This window comes from Schistocerca nitens, chromosome 4 (genome assembly GCF_023898315.1).
Source record: "Schistocerca nitens isolate TAMUIC-IGC-003100 chromosome 4, iqSchNite1.1, whole genome shotgun sequence".
Taxonomy (NCBI): Eukaryota; Metazoa; Arthropoda; class Insecta; order Orthoptera; family Acrididae; genus Schistocerca; species Schistocerca nitens.
The window spans coordinates 986,482,070-986,505,334 of record NC_064617.1 but is presented as its reverse complement, the minus strand read 5'-3'; the positions used below and the strand labels follow the sequence as shown (position 1 = coordinate 986,505,334).

Sequence of the window (23,265 nt, the reverse complement as noted above, 5' to 3'; positions counted from 1 at the left end):
ATGGAAGAACTAAAGATGGATGGGAAAAGACCTAAAGGGCGTCGAAGAACACGGTGGAAAATGGGAGTGAGAATATCTGTACAAAGGAGAGGTGTGACCTGGCAGCAAGTGGAGGAAGAAAAGTGTTGGGAGGACCGAGCCAAATGGAGAGGACTCGTCAGTACCCAGACCCGGCAGTAGCTGGAGCGGGATTCGGATATAGATAGATTTTCATAATTTAAAGTAAATGAAAAACATAAGGTATGCCAAAATGGTTCAAATGGCTCTGAGCACTATGGGACTTAACTTCTAAGGTCATCAGTGCCCTAGAACTTAGAACTACTTAAACCTAACTAACCTAAGGACATCACACACATCCATGCCCGAGGCAGGATTCGAACCTGCGACTGTAGCGGTCACGCGGTTTTAGACTGTAGCGCCTAGAACTGCTCAGCCACCCCGGTTGGCGTAAGGTATGCCACCTATATATAAGATATAAGAGGTAATTTGTTATTCAACTTACAAATTTGTTGCAATTGCTTCTGTTAGGCCATACAAGTTGTGCAAATTATAGTGGTTGCCATAATACTGCTTGGCAGACATACACAAGGTGTGATAGAAAAGATTTCCGCCTTCTAGAACAGGCAAGTATGGAGGATAGTCCAGGTTGTTGAGAGGGCACCCTGCGGCTGTCCCAGAATAGAAGTTAGACGGCTCATTCATATCCTATGAATTAAAAAGAAATTAACTGCAGTCATGTAAACAAAACCAGAGCTGTTAGGGTAAGATAGGTCAAAGATAACAAAACTCTTAAAATACTTACAATCCAAGCACCATCATAGGGGAATAAGTCATGCATGTTTTGAAGTTGTTTCAACCAGTAAGTAGTAGTCATCGGGTTGGTGAAGTCTGGCCACACAGTTGAAACTCGATTCCACACCTTTTCTCATAAAGAAAGACAAATACAAGAAAGACAGAATGAATCTTTCACTCTGCAGTGGAGTGTGTGCTGTTTCGAAACTTCCTGGTAGATTAGAACTGTGTGCCCACCTGAGACTACAATCCGGAACCTTGCCTTTCGTAGGTAATGCTCTCTCTGAGTGAGCTATCCACAAACAATGTATGACCTGGCCTCACAACTTTACTTCTCCCAATATCCCCCTCTTACCTTCCAAACTTTACGGACATTTTCCTGCATCCCTTGCAGAGAGAGAACCTTTAAAGTGTCCAGATAGCTCACTCAGTAAGAGAGTTAGCTGCAAACAGGAAAGTTCTGGGGTTCAGTCCCTGTTAGCTACAGTTTTTATCTGTCAGTAAGTTTCAAACAAAGACAGTTATTTAAGAATTAAAAGTCTAAGTCAGTATGTTGTTTATTACTTGTCTTATCAATGATAATGCACAAAATTACAGTATCATTGCCTTACTGAATCCTTTTGTTTTTCAAGTTATTCAAATTAAACAAGGGCATCCGTTTTTAGTTAGTACTACTGCCTACTTTGATACAGAGACACAACAGAACACAAAATATGACAGGGTGCTTGTGACATAGCCACCACTAAAATTTTTAAATTATATATTTTTAGAAATATTTCTTGAAATTTGATATTTGTAGTGCATTTTTTATTGGGATCAACACTAGTATTAACACAGCTTAAGCACAAACATCAAAATGAATTAAAAACATGAATTTAACACAAATCAAATTCTTGGATGGTTTTTCCAATGTTTACTTAGCAGCTGTGACTTTACATCATGAATAGTTCACACCATTAGAGCATCTCAAGAAAGGTAATGTATTGACACTATTGACACTTTCCCCTCATTGTCACTCTGCATTTGGTACCTGCAGTGTTGCTTCCTGTGCTAGCTGAAAGATCAATGGTAAATAATTTCACACTCTTGAGTTTCCATGTTTTGACAATAAAGCTTTTGCTTCAGCACAGACTCCTGTCATGAACACATGAAGGATCTCTCATGTACCAGTGCTTCAGGTTCACTAAATAAGCTAAGTAGATGAATTTCATTTATCTTAATACAGTTTTCATTTTCTACTTTTGTACTTACGAGTATTAATGACTTACTTTTCCAACAAATGGTTTCCCTGAGGAATTTTTAACAAAAATGCCCATCTGAAGACCCATATCATAAGGAGCATATGTACCAGGCACCTGCCCTGCACTTATTCCTGGGTCGATTAATGGTACAAAATGCATGTTTGCCTGGTAAAAAATAAAATATATATTAACCAACATCAATAAATGAGAACAACTACCTACAGAAACACAGGTATGCTCACCTCATGTAATTCTTCAACAAACTTAGGCAGGCCTGCAAACCCTTTTTTTGTCATAAGTGAAGTCATTGCTGTCATTCATGTAATCCAGATCCAGCCACTGCACATCCTAAGGCAGGAGAAGAGAAACAGGATGTGTTGAAAAGCACAACACTTGTCAGGGTACAACCATCAAACAGAAGCAGTTACTAGAATGAGGATTTTAAATATAAATAAAAAAAGTAATTTAAGTAGATGCACAACATTAACAAAGTCAAAGGAACAAACCCAACAAAGATTTTTAAAACATCAAATACAAGCAGTTACTAGATTGAGGTACTTAAACATAAATAAAAGTAGTAATTTAAGAAGATGCATAACAGTGACAAAGCCAAAGGAACAAACACACCAAAGATCATATACAACTTCTAATAACTAGTTAATATTATCTCTTATAATCAAACTACATTTTATAGTGCAACTAGCTGACAAACACAACATTGCCTAGGTATTCATTCTGCCAATTTTTTATTAGAAACAAAACCTTATATGTACTCCTGCAGTAGACTTGGTGTGAGATGATCCCAGACAGTTTCTGTATCCCTGGATGCAGCTGCTTCACATGTCTACCAATGTGATTTTGTAAAACGTCTCAATGGCAACACCTCTTCATATCTCTATAGATGCTTATTGTTTTTGCCTACAGCTGTAGCACTTCGCAATTGAAAGCTGTCAAATGTGTTGCCAGGTGTCAATGATTTCCTTAAATTGACACGACAGTAAGAGTGTCTTAGTAGTAAAGAGTAAATGTATTAAAACATCGCTGTGGCATTTTTCACACATCTCTGTGCTTGTGATGTCATATCTCTTGAACTATGTGTCATAGAGCAATATATGTGTATGCATACATTCAGCAGCTTATGCGGATACTGTTAGCAAAATATGTTGTGAATAGATTCGGCAGCAAAGAAGTAATAAGTTTAAATGTGATGCATAATGTGGCAGTTTTTAATGCATTCCAATGTTTATGTCGTCATTCTCTTGAACTGTGTGTGGTGCCATGACATAATTTTATAGGTGTGTATAGTGGCACATGTGGATACAGTCCACAAAATTTATTGTGAACAGAGATAGTAGAACTAAAGTAATAAATTCTGAATGTCATGCATGATATGGCAGTTTTTCACATATCTCACTGTTTATGACATCATATCTCCTAAACTATGATAGGCAGGTGGTTTCTTACCCCCCACAGCGCTTGTTGTCTGACAGAAAGGGATATGTGTACAAAGTTTGGTTGAAGTCAGTCCACTGGTATAGAAGATGTGGAAAACACACACACACACACACACACACACACACACACACACACACACACACACACGATACATACTGATTATTATAATACATGTGTATATGGATGAATTAAATGAGTTCCAAGAACACATTTTCAATTTAAAGTTATAAATTAATTATACATACTATTGGAATACCAGCTGCCTGTGTTTTCTTCAGTATCTCCTTTGTATAATTTAGTGTTTTGTAGCCAAATCTGCAACCAAACATGCACAAGAATTATCAAACTTTCTCTCCCTTTTAGTGTTTTTTTTACATAATATGACATTTAAGCATTTCACTTAAGTTTAATTAATAAACACGATTATCTCCCAGATATTTGATTTTGTTTATATAACAAATAAAGTAGAACTTTTTATCCGAAGCAAGTTGAAATCAAAACATGATGCTTTCTTGAAAGCTAAAAATTAGTGGTAAGTTACTGAAGAACATATTAAAAGAAAAGTACTGTATTGTATTCTAAAACAATGCACTATTTAAAATCTTTAGATATAAGACTGGATAACTGATGAAGAGGTATGGAACTGACTCAAGAGGTCTGATGGACAACTTGCTAAAAGAAGTGATAAATAGATAGTAAATATCCTGAGGTATCAAGGAATTGTTAATCTGGTAACTGAAGGAGGAAGGGAAGGGAAGGGAAAGAGGGGGAGGGGGGGCGGGGCTGTTATTTACAGGTGGGAGGATGAAGTTATTTAGGGTAGTTGTGCAGAGATGAAGAGAACAGACATGATAGACTACTCCGGAGAGTCTTCTTGGGGGAGGGGGGGGCAGGGGAGGGGGGGGCAGTCATAACAGTTTAATGCAACTGTCAAAAATTATCGAGAAAATCGACTTTAAAGTTTCCTGAGTGTCCTTAAGGCTAGCTCGATTTTCCTACAGGTCACATGGCTCTCTGGTAGAATGCTTGACTGCTGTGTGGATATCTTCTATTTGATTCCCAACCAATGAAAATTAAAAAAAAAAAAAGATTCTATGATGTGTAAAATACATAAAGGCCGGGGGGGGGGGGGGGGCAGGGGGGGGGCGGAGGGGGGGGGGAATTGGTATGGCACGAGTCTGGTGATCGCTGGTTAGAATCTCATTATATCATTTTTGGTTTTTATTTTTTTTTTCTCCCCCCTCATTTAGTACAAATACCTATGTCATTCGAACGTAAAACTCATCAAATATATACTAATTAATGTTATCTGTCATTTTTATGAAAAATGCATATCTTGTTATTTCTAATTAAATACACACACAAAATGCCTTTTCCATAATTACTGATCTTTGATAAAATATTGTTTAAATGAAAAAAATTAGCAGAAAAGGAAAGAAGTAAAATATGTGTGGATGGATTAGAGGGATGTGTAGTGCTGGAATGGGAACAGGGAAGGGGTTAGATGGGCGAGCACAATGACTAATGAAGGTTGAGGCCAGGAGGGTTACGGGAATGTAGGACGTAGAGAAGGGACAGTTCCCACCTGCACAGTTCAGAAAATTTGGTGTTGGTGGGAAGGATCCATATGGCACAGGCTGTGAAGCAGTCACTGAAATGAAGAATGTTGTGTTGGGCAGTGTGCTCAGCAACACGGTGGTCCACTTGTTTATTAGTCACAGTTTGTTGGTGGTCATTCACTCTGACAGAAAGCTTGTTGGTTGTCATGCCCACATAGAATGCAGCACAATGGTTGCAGCTTAGCTTGTAGATGACATGACTGGTTTTACAGGTAGCCATGCCTTAGATGGGATAGTTGATGTTAGTGACCGCACTGGCGTAGGTGATGGTGAGAGGATGTATGGGACAGGTCCTGCATCCAGGTCCATTAGAGGGATATGGGATATGAGGTAAGGGGTTGGGTCCAGGGGTTCCGTAGGGATGGACGAGTATATTGTGTTGGTTTGGTGGACAATGGAATACCACTGTGGGGATGGGGGCGGGGGGAGGAGGTGGTAAGGATTGTGGGCATGACATTTATCATTTCAGGGCACTATGACAGGTAGTCAAAATACTGGCAGAGAATGTAATTCAGTTGCTCCACTCCTGGGTGGTACTGAGATATGAGGGAAATGCTCCTCTGTGGCCAGACAATAAGACTTTGGGAGGTGGTGGGTGACTGGAAAGATAAGTAATGGGAGATTTGTTTTTGTACAAGGTTGGGAGGATAATTATGGTCTGTAACAGCCTCAGTGAGACCCTCAGTATATTTCGAGAGGGACCGCTCGTCATTGCTGATGTGATGACAACAGGTGGCTGGGCTGTATGGAAAGGACTTCACGGTATGGAATGGGTGGTAGCTGTCAAAGTGGACGTACTGCTGGTGGTTAGTAGGTTTGATATGGACAGAGGTAGTGATGTAGCCACTTGTGAGGCAGAGGACAACATCTAGAAAGGTGGCTTGTTGCATTGAGTAGGACCAAGTGAAGTGAATGAGTGAGAAGCTGTTGAGTTTCTGGAGGAATGTGGATAGGGTGTCCTCATCCTTTATCCAGATCGCAAAGATGTCATCAACGAATCCAAACAAGGTGAGGGGTTTACGAAGGATTTCTCTAGATGGCCCATGAATAGCTTGGTGTAGGATGGAGCCATGCGGGTGCCCATAGGCATACCCCAAATTTGTTTGTAGGTAATGCCTCCAAAGGAGAAGTAATTGTGGCTGAGAATATAGTTGGTCATGGCAACCAGGAAGGAGTTGGACGGTTTGGAATCTGCAGGGTGTTGGGAAAGGTAGCATTTAATAGCAGTAAGACCACAGGCATTGAGTCAATAGTGACGAGCAGGGCTATGTGTGGTAAAGGGACAGTAACTGTGGAGATTCAGTGAAGGAAATAGTTGGAATCTTTTATATGGGAGGATATGTTCCAGGTAATAGGCCGAAGGTGTTGTTCTATCAGAGCAGAAATTCTCTCTGTGGGAGCACAGTAACTGGCCACAATGAGGCGTCATGGATGGTTGTGTTTATAGACTTCAGGAAGCATGTAGAAAGTAGGAGTGCGGGTCATGGTAGGGATGAGGAGGGAGATGTACTCTGGGGGGAGGTTCTGGGAAGGGCCTAAGAATTTGAGGAGACACTGGAGATCCTGCTGGATTTCTGGAATGGGGTCACTGTGGCAAGGTATGTAGGTGGATGTATCTGACAGCCGGCAGTGTCCTTCTGCCAGGTAATCCTTGCGTTGTGAAACAAGGTAGGATTATGAGGTCAGCATCAGGTTTTAGATGGTGGGCTGTGGTTCTTTCTGCAGATGTAAGGTTCGTTTGTATGTTGAGGGATTCGGGGTATGATGGTGAGGCAAGGTTCAAGGTTAAGAAATTCTGGAAAGCTAACAGGGGGTGATTTGGGGGCAATGGTGGTGGATCACAGTTGGATGGAGGAGTGAGCTGAGTCAGGCAGGTTTCAACATTGGTCTCTGGTTGAATATGATTGGTAGGGTTGGTGGCGGAAAAGTGTTTCCACTGTAGGGACTGCTGGGAGGAGAAAAGTTATTTAACAAGTCATGTATGATTGAATTTGAGAGTGGAGCAAAGGTGAAGCCTTTGGAAAGGACTGATATTTCTGCAGGGCTAAGGCTTTTGGAAGAAAGGTTCGTGACTGTGTTTTGGGTCTGTATAGGTTCTGGGTTCTGTGCAATGGTGGGAGGGAGTTTTGGAGGGTGGAGTAAATTTAGTAGGTCTGTGAGACAAGGTTTGTCAGCTATGAGGGGATGTGGGGGAGGTTTGGAGGTTGTAGAGTGGTGGACAGTGGTACTCCAAGGTGGTAGTAGGAAGTGAACAGGGTGGAGAGGTTTTTGGGGTGGTGGTGTTGTGTATGTTGCTCTAGTTCCCTGAGGGCAAGAGTTTCAATTTGTGTTATCGGATAAAGGAATTTGGGATTGCATAGCAGGAGAATTTTACCAATGGAGAGGAGGTACTGCAAGGAGGTTTGTGCTCCATTGACTTGGTTTTGAAGGACTATGTTGATGAGGGGTTAGGTCTGGTGGAATCTGAACAGATGAAAGTCATAGCGGAAGGAAGGGTGCCAGCCAGAGATGGGTAATTTGATGGTAAGGCCATTTGGGGAGGTTCCATGAGCAAAGCAACAATGGAGGAACAGTATGTGGGACTGGGTCCTGGTTAGGGATAAGGAAAATTTTCTGTATTGATACAGATGGAAGAAGCAAAGATCCATGGTGTTTGAAAAAAATGTGAAGAAATATGCAACAAACTTAGAATTACATCTGAAAAAATTTGCAAAAATACACCCAAATACATTGGGAAAATCACGAAAAGAATGAAACAGATGGAAAAGGGGAAAACAAGAGGAAATCTGAGAGAGTACAACAATAGTAAAAGGTGAAAGCCCACGGTATTGTCGTGAAGTCACAATGAGATCACAGAAAAGATATAAATAAAAAATATTTTACTGTGGGTTGCAGGTCTGAGGGTGGATAAGTGTGAAGAAGGGGGATGGCAGATGTAACTGGATGAGGGGACATTAGTAGGTGCGAACTAGGATAGAACAGATAAAGAGTGGACGGTGGGGAGGGGTTTGTAGGATGAGATACAAGATCATGAGGCACCAGAAAGGTGAGGGAAATAGCATGTGAAAATACGGGTCTGTGATGCAGGAAGAGTGATCTCTTTGAAGGTATAGGATTAGTGAAATTGGCAAGAGTAATGTGGGACATCAGACCCAGAATCCTAAACCCCTCACCCGGTTTAGATCCATTGATGACGTCTTCGTGATCTGGATCGAGGGTGAGGACACCCTATCAACAATCCTCCAGAACCTCAACGGCTTCTCACCCATTCACTTCACCTGGTCCTACTCAACCCAACAAGCCACCTTTTCAGACATTGACCTCCACTTCAAAGATGGATGCATCACTATCTCTGTCCATATCAAACCTACTGAACACCAGTAATAGCTCCACTTCGACAGCTGCCACCTGTTCCATGGCAAGAAGTTCCTTCCATCAGCCTAGCCACCTGTGGTCACTGTTTCTGCAGTGACAAGCGGTCCCTCTCGAAATATACCGAGGATTTCACTAAGGCCGTTACAGACCGTAATTATCTTCCAAACCTTCTACAAAAACAAATCTCCCATCCCTTATCTTTAAAGTCCCCCACAACCTCCCACAGTCTCACCATCTGGCACAGAGGAGCATTCCCCTCGTAGCTCAGTACAACCCAGGACTGGAGCAACAGACTCACATTCCCCGCCAGTGTTTCAACTACCTCTCGTCGTACCCTGAAATGAGTAATGTACTGCCCGTTATCCTTCCAACCACTCTCACAGTGGTATTACACTGTGCACCAAACCTACACAATATACTCATCCAACCCTACACAACCCCTATTCCCAACCCCTTACCTCATGGCTCATACCCCTATAATATACCTTGATGCAAGACCTATGCCATACATACTCCCACCATCACCTCCTCCAGTCCGGTCACAAAAATCACCTGTCCCATCAAAGGCAGGGCTACCCGTGAAACTAGTGATGTGATCTAAAAGCTACTACTGCAAACACACTGTGCCACATTCTATGTGGCTACGACAACTAAAAAGCTGTCGGCCCACATGAATGGCCACTGACAAACAACTGGACCATCTGTTGCTGAGCGCGACATTCTTCATTTCAATGACTGCTTTGCAGCCGGGGCCATATGGATCCTTCTCACCAACATGTTTTTCTGAACTGCACAGGTGGGAACTTTCCCTGTAATATATCCTACGTTCCAGTAACCTTCTTGGCTCCAACCTTCATTAGCCAGCGTCATCACCCATCAGCCCCTTCCGTGTTCCCATTCCAGCACTACACATTCCTTTATTCCACCCATGCACGTTTTACTTCTCTCCTTTTCCGCTCCTCCCCCCCCCCCCCCCCCCCTCCACCTCTTCCCCACTCTCCATTTTAGCTCCCGACTGCACCTAGCTGCCCACTCTCCCTCCACCTCATTCCAGCACACTCTCCAGCAGTGTGCATCATCCCCCAGACCTTCCCTGCTATCCTTCACTCTCCCAACCCAGCCTCCCCTCTTTTTGTGAGAGTCTTTTTTTGTGCCTATTTGTGACTCAGCTTCTCCGCTACATGGTGAGTAAGAACTATCCTTTTCATAATACTGTTACATTTCATCCTGAACTTTCCATTGTTAGGTTTCAGCTACAATCACTTGATCAGGATCTCGGTTGGCTTCAGCTGATTCTGTCTGAAGCTAAGACAATGAAATGGAAAACAATACAATTTTCATTGAGACAAGTGCAAAGAGGGAACTTTCATATATTAGCAGTTGAAGATTACAAGTTTCACACACCACATACTGGCCCAAAAAATAAAAATGACTTGCAGAAGTAATGACAATGGGGATCCACTGTAAGAGGCTCCATGTGTGGAATATCCCTAGGTGTCCAGATGGATAATAAACTGAGTTGGCACCAGCCAGTTCATCAAAAAGCTCAGTCCTGCCTGCTCTACTCTTGTAAATCTCTGCTTATTGCCTGGATCTACAGACAGGATTTCTAGCATACACAGCATACTTACACTGAATACGGCCCCCTGGCTTAAACTTCAGGAACAATGCAGCTAAGATAAAAAAGTATTTATTATACAGAAGGATGCAGTAAGAATGTAAAGCAGATAACCAAAAAGTCTTGCAGGAGCCTCTTCAGGGACCCTTGGATCCATACTGTGTGTCAATCCATTTACTGCATAAAAATATCAGTAGTTAATAGGAAGAGTGAATTTAAGTTGAACTGCGAAGTTCATAACCACAATACAAGGAGTAAAAATAATTTTTACACAGACTGTGCACTGCTACCTAGGATTCAGAATGGAGCTTTTTTATTCTGTTGCAGGAGTCTATAACAGGAATACACTTCAAACAATGGGAAGTCCAGGATGGACTGTAACAATATTATGAAAAGGAAAGTTGCTACTCACCATATAGCAGAGATGCTGATTTACAGATAGGCACAACAAAGAGACTGTCAAAAATAAAGCTGTCAGCCAGTAAGGCCTTCGTCAAAAACAAAAGTAGACGCAGACACACACACACACACACACACACACACACACACACACACACTTCTTAATAGACAACAGGCAGGTAACTGCAAATCCCATTGAATCATTTTTAAAACAACAAAAGTGTGTACTTCTTTTCACTCAATATTTCTCAGATCCAGAAGGCATCAATTAACATCTCCAATGGAGTTGTGGTTTCCTGAAGTCAACTTCAGTCATAAGGCTCACCATACCTATTATTTTCTCCCCACATCAAGAGCAAATATTTGTCACCCTTATGATTTCAGCAACATCTGGACCGAGTTTATGCTCCACTTCAACTTTGTCCTAATTATATGGTTATGGTTCCCATTAGTGTATCGTCTGTTCCAATTTTTATGTGACAGACCCTATTTTAAGAAATTGTCCTGGTGTCCCCAAACACACTTTGAAGATAGAGGAATGTCCTGAATTTTCATCTTATGTAGTGTTCCTTATTTGAACTTAGTACCTGACATTATATGATGGTGTCTCTGAAACAACGAAGAACTATGCCGTGCCAAGCTCATTGGGTTTGCATTAGTTGCAGCTTTGTAATTCCCACGTGTGACAGTTTTTGGGTCATCGGTATCGTTCTCCTTCTGCTCATTGGGTAGACCAGCAGTCCTCCCTCGACTGTCATTTGTTGCACATTTATTGAGACTGCCCACGTGTGGAAGCCACGGAAACTGCTTGTGACACTCAGTTTTCGGACACCTGTATTTTTGCTGGACTGTGGGACTTTCCCTGCAGCCCCACATGGGTCGCTGCCGTGTACTTCACTGACTTTGTGGGCATGTACATTCAGGACTCAAATGAAAAAGGCAGTGCCTGCCTCTTCCACAACAACACATTGTCGAGGTTTCTGGCTACGTACCGGATGATGCTAGTCAAAAGGTGCAATCTGGTGCAATGTCTGCACGAGGGCCAGCAGCACGCTCTCCTCAGTTTGTTGCACCCCGAGTCACAACCCACGGAACACAGTGGTCCACCTCGTTTTCCTCCCCAGGCTGCCTTCTGGGTCTGTCCTACCGCCAGCAATAGGGGTGGCTGTCGGTTGTCGTGACGGGCTACGAAGGTTATCAGTTATTCGCGGTGGACGTCGGTCGTGCAATTCAGCTGCAGTCGCTCCCTGTCGGGATGTCACCGCCACAGTCTTCCGGCCTGCCGGGTGACAGAGTGGTCGCGACGTGGTGCAGGTGCAGTGCGGGGCTTCCCCGTTTCTGCAGCATCCACGGTCCTCTCGTCGTCCACCTACCGAGGTGGAGCCCACGGATTCTGATCTGCCCTCCTCCTCCTCCTCCTCCGCCCCCTCTCGAGAGTGGAGGTGGCCTCACCTCCGCTGCTGCCAGTGGACGTCCCATTCCCTCAGTCTTTGCACCTTCCACCCTTCCAGCAGAACTAATGGTTTTTGGACAACACGGTTGTGGAGATGAAGCAGCGATTAGTACGATTAATCGATTATTCAAAAACACTCTTCATCGCATTTATTATTATTATACCGCCAACCGGTTTCAACCCGACGTAGGGGTCATCTTCTGTGCGTTTACACCATTCATCGACTGCCGGTGGTGTCACTCCTGTCTACATAACGACAGGAAACTACGAAAATGGCCAGGCTCGGGTATCGATCTCCTGCACAGATTAGATTAGATTAGATTAATACTAGTTCCATGGATCATGAATACGATATTTCGTAATGATGTGGAACGAGTCGAATTTTCCAATACAAGACATAATTAGGTTAATTTAACAACATACTTAAGTTAATATAACAACTTTATTTTTTGTGTTTTTTGTTTTCTTTATTTTTTATGTTTATTTTTTATTTTTTAAATATTTTTTTTCTTTTTTTTTCTTAATTTATATCTAAAAATTCCTCTATGGAGTAGAAGGAGTTGTCATTCAGAAATTCTTTTAATCTCTTCTTAAATACTTGTTGGTTATCTGTCAGACTTTTGATACTATTTGGTAAGTGACCAAAGACTTTAGTGCCAGTATAATTCACCCCTTTCTGTGCCAAAGTTAGATTTAATCTTGAATAGTGAAGATCATCCTTTCTCCTAGTATTGTAGTTATGCACACTGCTATTACTTTTGAATTGGGTTTGGTTGTTAATAACAAATTTCATAAGAGAGTATATATACTGAGAAGCTACTGTGAATATCCCTAGATCCTTAAATAAATGTCTGCAGGATGATCTTGGGTGGACTCCAGCTATTATTCTGATTACACGCTTTTGTGCAATAAATACTTTATTCCTCAGTGATGAATTACCCCAAAATATGATGCCATATGGAAGCAATGAGTGAAAATAGGCGTAGTAAGCTAATTTACTAAGATGTTTATCACCAAAATTTGCAATGACCCTTATTGCATAAGTAGCTGAACTCAAACGTTTCAGCAGATCATCAATGTGTTTCTTCCAATTTAATCTCTCATCAATGGACACACCTAAAAATTTGGAATATTCTACCTTAGCTATATGCTTCTGATTAAGGTCTATATTTATTAATGGCATCATACCATTCACTGTACGGAACTGTATGTACTGTGTCTTATCAAAATTCAGTGAGAGTCCGTTTACAAGGAACCACTTAGTAATTTTCTGAAAGACAGTATTGACAATTTCATCAGTTAATTCTTGTTTGTCAGGTGTGATTACTATACTTGTATCATCAGCAAAGAGAACTAACTTTGCCTCTTCATGAATATAGAATGGCAAGTCATTAATATATATTAAGAACAACAAAGGACCCAAGACTGACCCTTGTGGAACCCCATTCTTGATAGTTCCCCAGTTTGAGGAATGTGCTGATCTTTGCATGTTACGAGAACTACTTATTTCAACTTTCTGCACTCTTCCAGTTAGGTACGAATTAAACCATTTGTGCACTGTCCCACTCATGCCACAATACTTGAGCTTGTCTAGCAGAATTTCATGATTTACACAATCAAAAGCCTTTGAGAGATCACAAAAAATCCCAATGGGTGGTGTTCGGTTATTCAGATCATTCAAAATTTGATTGGTGAAAGCATATATGGCATTTTCTGTTGAAAAATCTTTCTGGAAACCAAACTGACATTGTGTTAGTACTTCATTTTTACAGATATGTGAAGCTACTCTTGAATACATTACTTTCTCAAAAAATTTGGATAAAGCTGTTAGAAGGGAGATTGAATGGTAATTGTTGACATCAGATCTATCCCCCTTTTTATGCAAAGGTATAACAATAGCATATTTCAGTCTATCAGGGAAAATGCCCTGTTCCAGAGAGCTATTACACAGGTGGCTGAGAATCTTACTTATCTGTCGAGAACAAGCTTTTAGTATTTTGCTGGAAATGCCATCAATTCCATGTGAGTTTTTGCTTTTAAGCAAGTTTATTATTTTCCTAATTTCAGAGGGAGAAGTGGGTGAGATTTCAATTGTATCAAATTGCATAGGTATGGCCTCTTCCATTAACAGCCTAGCATCTTCTAATGAACACCTGGATCTTACTATATCCACAACATTTAGAAAATGATTATTAAAAATATTTTCAACTTCTGACTTTTTGTTCGTAAAGTTTTCATTCAATTTTATGGTAATACTGTCTTCCTCTGCTCTTGGTTGACCTGTTTCTCTTTTAATAATATTCCAAATTGTTTTAATTTTATTATCAGAGTTACTGATTTCAGACATGATACACATACTCCTGGATTTTTTAATAACTTTTCTTAATATAACACAGTAGTTTTTATAATTTTTGATAGTTTCTGGGTCACTACTCTTTCTTGCTGTCAGATACATTTCCCTTTTCCGGTTACAAGATATTTTTATACCCTTAGTAAGCCATGGTTTGTTACAAGGTTTCTTACGAGTATATTTAACTGTTTTCTTGGGGAAGCAGTTTTCAAATGCATTTACAAAAATGTCATGAAATAAATTATATTTTAAATTGGCATCAGGTTCATGGTACACCTCATCCCAGTCTAACTGCTGTAGGCTTTCCCTGAAATTTGCAATTGTTAAATCGTTGACTGAACGTATTACTTTGGAGGACTGTTTAGTATTGCTGAATGGAGCTATGTCATATATTGTAACTAGCTGTGCACCATGATCAGAAAGACCATTCTCAACAGGCTGAGCATTTATCTGGTTAAACTTATCTTGGTCTATAAAGAAGTTATCTATCAGTGAGCTGCTATCCTTTACCACCCGAGTAGGAAAATCAATAACGGGTGTCAAATTGAAAGAACCGAGTAATACTTCAAGGTCATTTTTCCTATTACCCTCTTTCAGAGAATATACATTGAAGTCCGCACAAATAATAATTTGCTTCCCCCTGTCTGACAGATAGCACAACAAGGAGTCCAAATTTTTCAGAAATAGATGAAAATTTCCTGATGGGGACCTATATACAGTTACAATTATAAATGTGCCTTTATTTAATTTAAGCTCACAGGCACATGCTTCTATATGTTTCTCTACACAAAACTTTTTTGTTTCTATACTTTTTGCACAATTATAACTTTTGACATATATGGCGACTCCTCCTTTCTCCATATTTTCTCTCATTACATGTGCAGAGAGCTTATATCCACTTACATTTACCTTATCCATATCAGTAACAAAACCAAAGAGACTGCCAGAGAACATGACAGCAGGCCGAGATGATAGTTTCCTGTCGTTATGTAAACAGGAGTGACACCACCAGCAATCGACCGATGGTGTAAACGCCCAGAAGATGACCCCTATGTCGGGTTGAAACCGGCTGGCGGTATAATAATAATAATAAATACGATTAAGACTGTTTTTGAATAATTGAGAACTAATGGTGACAGTGCTCCTTCCTTCAGTGGTCGACCTGCTGGCAGGTTCTCTGGCAGCCTCTTTGGCTCTGTGCAGGAGATTGCTTCCCATGCCTGGCCATTTTCATCACTTTGGGGCCTTCTCAGGGAAGAAGGATTTCGTATCCCCACCAGCAGACATCATGATGGAGGCAGATGAGCTGGGCTGGGTAGCACTGCAGAATAGTGGGGAAACCTCCCATTGAGGGCACACACTGAGCTCAGTACGGGCAGACACACTGACGGAGACGTTTACCTGTGGGTGGCCACAAGCCGAGCAGGGCCAGTGGTTATGCCGAGTCCTACTACCACGGACCTCACACAGAGCATTGTGTCAAGCATTGTTATCTCGTGCTCAGTCGACAGCCACCCGTGCCATTTGTGTGCCGAGTTATCCCTATGAAAGTCTTTATGACTTTGGGACTTTCTGCTTCATGTAGATTGACTCACATGGTCAGTATTCATTTCCTCTCGTGGGGTTCTGCTTGAACCATTGCTGGCCCACGAAGTGCCCATGCCAATGGTGTAGAGTAGCAGCATTGTCACGGCAGTGCACATACTAACAAAAATCCACAAAACCTCAAAGAAGCTGTGGACCTGCAACTCTAAATGAAAAATATGCTAAGTGATGTAAGTTATATTGACCAAACTTGTGGATTTGTTGATCTACATATTTACATTCATGGGGTCTCAAATAATTGCCAAATTAATATCAGGTAGTTGCAAGCTTGTGACATTTTTTCATGGAACCTGAACTCCAATATTTTCCTTCTATCCTTTGTGAACAGATTGTGTCTAAATGTTAAGTCATCTCATTCCACAATCGCTGAGCAATTCCAGCTGAATGAATGAATGAATGTCGACATTGATATCACAGCAAAAAAGATCATCATCCATATTTCGTGAAAGCATTTGAGGAGGAAGTCTCAAAGACATAGTGCAATAACATTTACAAACAACAAGAATTCTGGTTCCTGATAACCAGGCTATTATTATGACTACACACTACTTATAACTATTTCCAAACAAACTTTTAATTTAATCTGTGTCAGTTTTCTCTGAAGGCCCATTTATCGAAGCAAGCTTGTCCAAGTAATCAGTAAGGCAATAACCAAATATAAACTAGGCTCAGTGATGTCAATTATCAGCTGTATTCAGCTGATTCTACATAAAATTTAGCACAATTTTTGAAGGAAACTGATACTGTGAGTTAATTACCTGCAGAGGTGGAAACCCAGCCCCCAGTACGGTGGCATGGCAGGGTAGCCCACTATATCTTGGTACTGCTGTACCACCTCAGCCGGTGAAGGACCCATGAACACGAAAAAGTCCAGGATTCCTCCTATTGTGCGAAAAGTAACTGCTGGTGTTGGCTGCAGAATCACCTCTAAAAACAGAGTAAACACCTTTTTAGACATTTATTCAAATTCAGAGACCCAGCCTTTCGTTGAACTATGACTTTGCCCCATCAGTAATGCTTAAAAAGCACAAATAAGCATTTAAAATGTTTTGTAGGAGTGAAACTAAATACTGTTATCAGCAAACTTGATCTCTAATTGGTAAAAAAATAATACAAACACCTGTCAAACATACCATGCATCTAAAAAATTCTGAAATCCTTCAAGGGATTAATGAAAGGTGAGCAATGAGATTTCTACCTTTCTTGCATTCTGCTAGTAACAGACCTGTAATTGTTTTTCCAACATAGATGGCAGCCATTTGATAATATTCAAATATGGTGATAGTGGAGGGAAGGGGATGTGAATTATTTCTAGTAGGTGGTTTTCAAAGTACCATTCAGAATTTCCAGCCTTGTAAGTGGAAGTGTTATTTTTACAGGAAACAAAGACAATACCATCATATGAACATGGGTCACCTAATATACTTTCATAGAATTGTCACCAGGACACAGAAACACCACATGCTACATACAACAGATGATATGAATAAGATCTGTCATCTTGTAAAACCCCAACATTAGGCCGCAAATATTAATTAATTTATATAGATCAAAGAGGCGAGCCACCAGCCTTTTCAGAATGCAACTACCAACTTACATCCACGGACAGATTACTTCCGACCTATGAAATGAAGAATTTCCACGTTCTGCTTTACTGTGCAGCAACCCAAGAACTGGCACTGTACTACTGATTAAAATAAAGGTGGTCTTAAGCATTGTGTAGTAATAAAATATTAGAATGAAGAAGATCTGAAATTCTTACTTTGTTCTTCAAATGCATCATTGATAATGGCAGTTTATCTTCAATCTGGCAACCTAGTATCACTATGCCTACCTGGACTGGTAAAAGAGAAGTAAGAGAGTGCTCCAGCTATCTACCAATCGATCTCATTGCAGTTGGCGGCGGTTGCGATGCCTGACTATATACTCCAGGACGGCTGCAACCTTTAAACACTTATTGCTGATAATGACACCTTGAGTGCACCCGGGGCAAGGCAGGAAGTGCAAGTCCAGATGTGGGAGCCCCTATTATAAGGATGCAGGCTTGGGCAGTGAGCCTGCTGTATCAGGCACAGCACACTGAAGAGGATTTAGGATCCGAGCTCGTGTAAAATTTTGGCCAGACAATGTCCATTTATGGGGGTGGACCAGTAGGTGGTGAGGAGGCTGGTGAGTGCAGCCTGGAGTTGCTGTCAAAGATCTTGTGCACTGGCATTTTTAAGGTTCTGACCATCCATTCCCCTTCCAAATTAGATGAAGGATGGGAAAGAGCAGTGATCAGGTTCCCAATGCCATCACATTTACGAAGATCCTAAAACGCAGATGCTGTTCACTGAGGCAGGGTGTCTACGTGGACAAGAAAAAAAAATTCCCGGGTTTTTCCCGGATTTCACGGTTAAAAATACAATTTCACCCAGATGAAATTACGTATAAAGCAGGTGAAAATACATCCGTGTTAAGTAACAGTATACTTTCCCTCGGAGCTGTAAAACCTATCAGTCCTTTGAATCGTAAAGGTCTTATACCGGCGGAGGACGTCCCAGCACTTTAGGAAACGAAATCCAGGAAAAACAATGCGTTTGGAAAGTTGTTTGATGCGAGACAATATGCACAGAGTTTATTTTCGTATTGCGAAAGTATATACACAAATTACAGCACGGTAGCTTCCAGAACTCTAAAATAGAGATTGCGTTGAGCGATGCACTTTTGTCAACCGGTCATAGCTCATGTCACGTGATCTCGCTAGGGAATGACGGCAGTTACCCAGAGCACGAGGCCTACGAGAAAGACAGGCCGCGGCGCGAACGTTACGAAGGTAGGCCGAACTCGCTCAACTGGGCAAAGTGCGTTTCTACAAAAGTAACGCATCTCAAGCCACTATTCGTAATATTTTCTGGTGATCTGTTAGAAATGTAAACAATTGTGACGTCACGCACATCGAATGCACGTTAGTTGTTGCGGACGTACTGCATAATCTTCGACCTAAAGCCTTTGACACTTTTCGGTGTTGGCACTCTGGTCTGTGCATTGTGTAAATTACCCATTTTCTATGCAACTAAACTTTTATTTTGGTGTTATTCTCTGATTATGTTTCATTGCTGCAGTATTATTCAGCAGTAGTGGATTAAAGTTCTTTGTCAGCGTATCAGATCTTACACGTCAAACCTACAAAACTTTAACTGAAATCAAAAACAATGAAAAATCCTGGAATTCTAAAACATTCCCGGGTTTTTCCCGGATTTGTCCCGGATGAAAAAATTCCCGGGTTTTTCCCGGATCTCCCGGATGTCCCGGGCCGTATACACCCTGCTGAGGGCTAAGTGAGCAGGGTGGAAGGGGTCTCTTCCATTGCCACATATCGAAAATTAAAGAGGGCACTGACGACTAGCAACCACACTGTTCTCTGGAATGGTCTGGCGAAATCAACATGTACTCTTTGGCAGGAGTGGTCAGGGCAAGCTGTGGCTACATGACTGGGGGCACGAGCCAAGCAGTTCCTGATTATGTTCCCTATGGCGGCATTAACACCAGGCCAATAGACAATATGCCATGCTATTGCCTTCATCCTGCAAATTCCCCAATGTGTGCTGTGGAGTAGCTTCAGTACGCAGGGGCAGAGAGTGAGATGAACCACCACCCAGCATTCCCAGCATTCAGAATCATCGATAGCTAACAAAACAACACCATAATGAGAAATAGGTGCACCATTCTGAGTCAGTCCCCTTGGCCAGGTGCTCTGGACAACACCGATGTACAGCAGACAGCACCTGTATAGTAGCGGATCGTGGCCCATTTCCCCTGATAATTTGCTTGTTGTAACTGGGAACTAGTCAATGTTGTGCCACTGATTTGCTGTTGTGACTCGCCAATCTTTCAAAGTGCTGCTGCGCAGTTGCGCGCGTCCTCTACATTCGGCGCTGTATGCCAGCCATGCAGCAGCCGTGCCACCTGAGCGGCCCGCCAGCCAGCGGCCGCTAGACTTGGACTTAGTGCTGATTTGAATGTTACCACGTACACATGTCTTACTTTGTCTACTTGCTCTGTGACTTACATGTGTTGTGTCGTTTTTGAAATATATGTGTTCAACTTAACATTATAAAAATTGGCGACGAGGTAGTGGATTTTTCCTTTTCATCGTTGACCCACAGGTTTCCATGGCTACTTTAGAGCAACTATTGCAAGGTCTCATTGAACAGCAAACGCTTCTCACATCGGCAATTTGCGATTTCGTCACGGCATCAAATGCGGGGCATTTCTTGTTGTTGTCTATACCTCGTTTGAGGTATACCTCCTGTTGAGGACGCATGCGGCGTGTCCCCGCCGGCCGAGGGCAGCTGTCAATGATGATGTAACTGCAACAGCTGCTGCCACAAATTTTGAAACTCAGGATCCATGCTTCACTGGAATAGCTGTGTGGTAGGAAAGTTCTTGTCACCACTTTTCTGTCATACTTATGGCAGGCAGAATGTAATTCATGAGTACTCAGACTGATGACAACGAAGAGACCAATGGAACAAACAGGCGGTACCTGAGATAGGTGACAGTGGAGTTCATGAAGTGTAGTACAGTCATATTAAGCATGTACACACAGCCCAGGGAGCAATTCAAATAAAAAACACAATATAGGCAGGATCAAAACTCTTACTGATCAATGGCACATACTTAAGTCTTCAATAAACTAGCGAGAAACTGACTGGCAAGTGTCAGGCCGTGGTATTTACCAGCACACTCGCATCAATGAATGGTCCACATGATATTTCTGTAGTTGCAATGAGACCCCTCGCAGGAGCACACTGCAGCCAGAATATGAAGCCCGGGTATCTCTGACCTGTCCTCCATATCAATACTCAAGCTGGGAGGGGAATTCAAATCACTGTTGGATACTAAATAAACAGATGGCAGAATAAATACACAATTATAATCAATGGAACAGTGACATTGCTATGCATCACACTCAGGAAGTTGGGAGGATAAGGATGATTGCACTGTTTCAAGCTGATTTCATACTGGATTTATTACATTCCCTCAGACAGTAAGCTACGTTTTACAATAAATTGTTAACTGTTGCTATCATAAACACAAAAATGTATATGCAGATTTCTCTCTGATATTTGGTGATATCTTTTAGTGAACAACAGTCATCACTTCTATTCAAGAGCAACACTCAATTTCTGGTCTTCTCTATTAAGCTAAACTACAAGTTTTTGAGATTTATCTCCTAATTAATGTAGCATAAGTTACTTATAGAACGCAAGTATTTTCAAGAACCTTATCTGAAAGCACAACATAAGAAAAACAACTTGTAAAAAAAATATGAAAGAAGTTAAAAAAAAGTTAGTAGTTAAATACTACAATTAAAAACAGGACTACCGTATACAGGAAATGTTTAAAAAGAAACTGATTAGTACATGTATGACATAAACAAGAAGTGTTTGGCATATTGACACAGTAAGAATTAGGGCAGCAAATGCACATAATAAAAATCCACTGCAAGTCAAGAATTAGACAGGAAATTATTAGTAGGGATTAATGAAAAAAAGTGAACCTGTAAAGGTACAGGATCGATCTTCTACTTGACAGATTGAATGCTTATGCTTCTTTGCTACAACAAAGCAGCACTGCTGATGGGGATGCCCCATAGACCTAGAAGGCCTAGGTTGGCATCTGGACATTGTGTGGTGCAAAGAAGGGAGAGCGTTGCACCAAAGACATCATGTGAGTAAGACTTGCATGTATGTGAGCAAAGTGATTGTGGTTAAAATGGTAATTATGAAGCACAAGATTAATTTCATATTGCGGAAGTTATTTTTTATATATACGGCAACCCTACCATAAGAAATCGGCAATGGTAATTAGTATAATATTGTGACAAATAAGTAATTGTAATCGTGGTGTGAGGGGGATCAGAACAAGTAGGAACGTGATACTCGAAATTAAAGTGAAATAAGGTTACTGTGTCATAAAAAAGTGTTTAGATATTGCAACCTCTTTATTATTATTAGAAAATTTTGGACGGGATGAGTTACAAAATAATGGGGGAGAATAAATAGGCACGGGTCATAAGCACACAGTAAGAACTTTAGTTATTGGTACCTTGGGAGTAAGTTCGTCCTCCAAAACTGACTACTTATGAACGTCCGATGCCTAATTTTCCAATTAGCCAGACTATATCAATTAATAATCAAATATAAACCAATAAATAATATGCAGTGCTGTTCTACAAACAACAAAGGAAGATCGATAAAAATATTAAAAAATGACAGGATTAAACTACTGGTACTTATTCTGTCTTTCCAACCCCTTTAATGTTTCACTGTTTTCATTTGTCTCCAGAATCTCTTGACCCAACAGTGTGCATACACCACTTCACTTTTTGCTTGACTGCACATAATACTGATAAATTTTATTTATTATTACTAAAAATTAACAAAAGCTGTCACAACAACCCAGTAGGTTTTTTAATTCAATTGATTAATAAACTGACAAATGAGGGGTGTAAAATAATATGATTACAAGGAGACGGAAAAGCTGGCCAGTGCTTACCTTCAACAGACGAAATATTTACGTATAACTGTGTCTATCGGCACTGCTTGGAATTTCACCCCATCCAGGTATGTATTAGCCAGTCTCCTTCCAATATTACAATTTTCTCAAGTGAATTTTACTTTTGATAAAATTATATTATGTCTCTCAATGACAGGATTAAACTACTGGTACTTATTCTGTCTTTCCAACCCCTTTAATGTTTCACTGTTTTCATTTGTCTCCAGAATCTCTTGACCCAACAGTGTGCATACACCACTTCACTTTTTGCTTGACTGCACATAATACTGATAAATTTTATTTATTATTACTAAAAATTAACAAAAGCTGTCACAACAACCCAGTAGGTTTTTTAATTCAATTGATTAATAAACTGACAAATGAGGGGTGTAAAATAATATGATTACAAGGAGACGGAAAAGCTGGCCAGTGCTTACCTTCAACAGAGGAAATATTTACGTATAACTGTGTCTATCGGCACTGCTTGGAATTTCACCCCATCCAGGTATGTATTAGCCAGTCTCCTTCCAATATTACAATTTTCTCAAGTGAATTTTACTTTTGATAAAATTATATTATGTCTCTCAAGCCTACTAATCAGTTGTGGTTCCACTAACTGATCAATTCAGCAGTTGAGTTCAATGTTAGAGCATTGGTTTATTTGTTTCTAAAACATGCATAATGATGAAAAGGTATTGCTATGTTTCACTATGCACCATGTCTCTGGTATTTCACTGGTAAATAAGTTGGAATAAATATCGCAGAGTAACTGTCAACAATACTAACCGAAGTCAAACACAACTTCTTGTCATACA

At 40.9% G+C, this 23,265-nt stretch overlaps 1 protein-coding gene across 1 annotated transcript in view; it reads right to left on the bottom strand.

Annotated features, from left to right (window-relative positions):
* LOC126253697 (lysosomal alpha-glucosidase-like) overlaps nt 1-23,265 on the bottom strand; it is a 141,691-nt gene that overhangs the window by 83,015 nt on the left and 35,411 nt on the right. Inside the window, 7 exon segments of the mRNA XM_049955224.1 lie at nt 503-705; nt 803-919; nt 2,061-2,198; nt 2,276-2,317; nt 2,319-2,381; nt 3,734-3,803; nt 16,666-16,834. Coding sequence (XP_049811181.1) covers nt 503-705; nt 803-919; nt 2,061-2,198; nt 2,276-2,317; nt 2,319-2,381; nt 3,734-3,803; nt 16,666-16,834 — 802 coding nt within the window.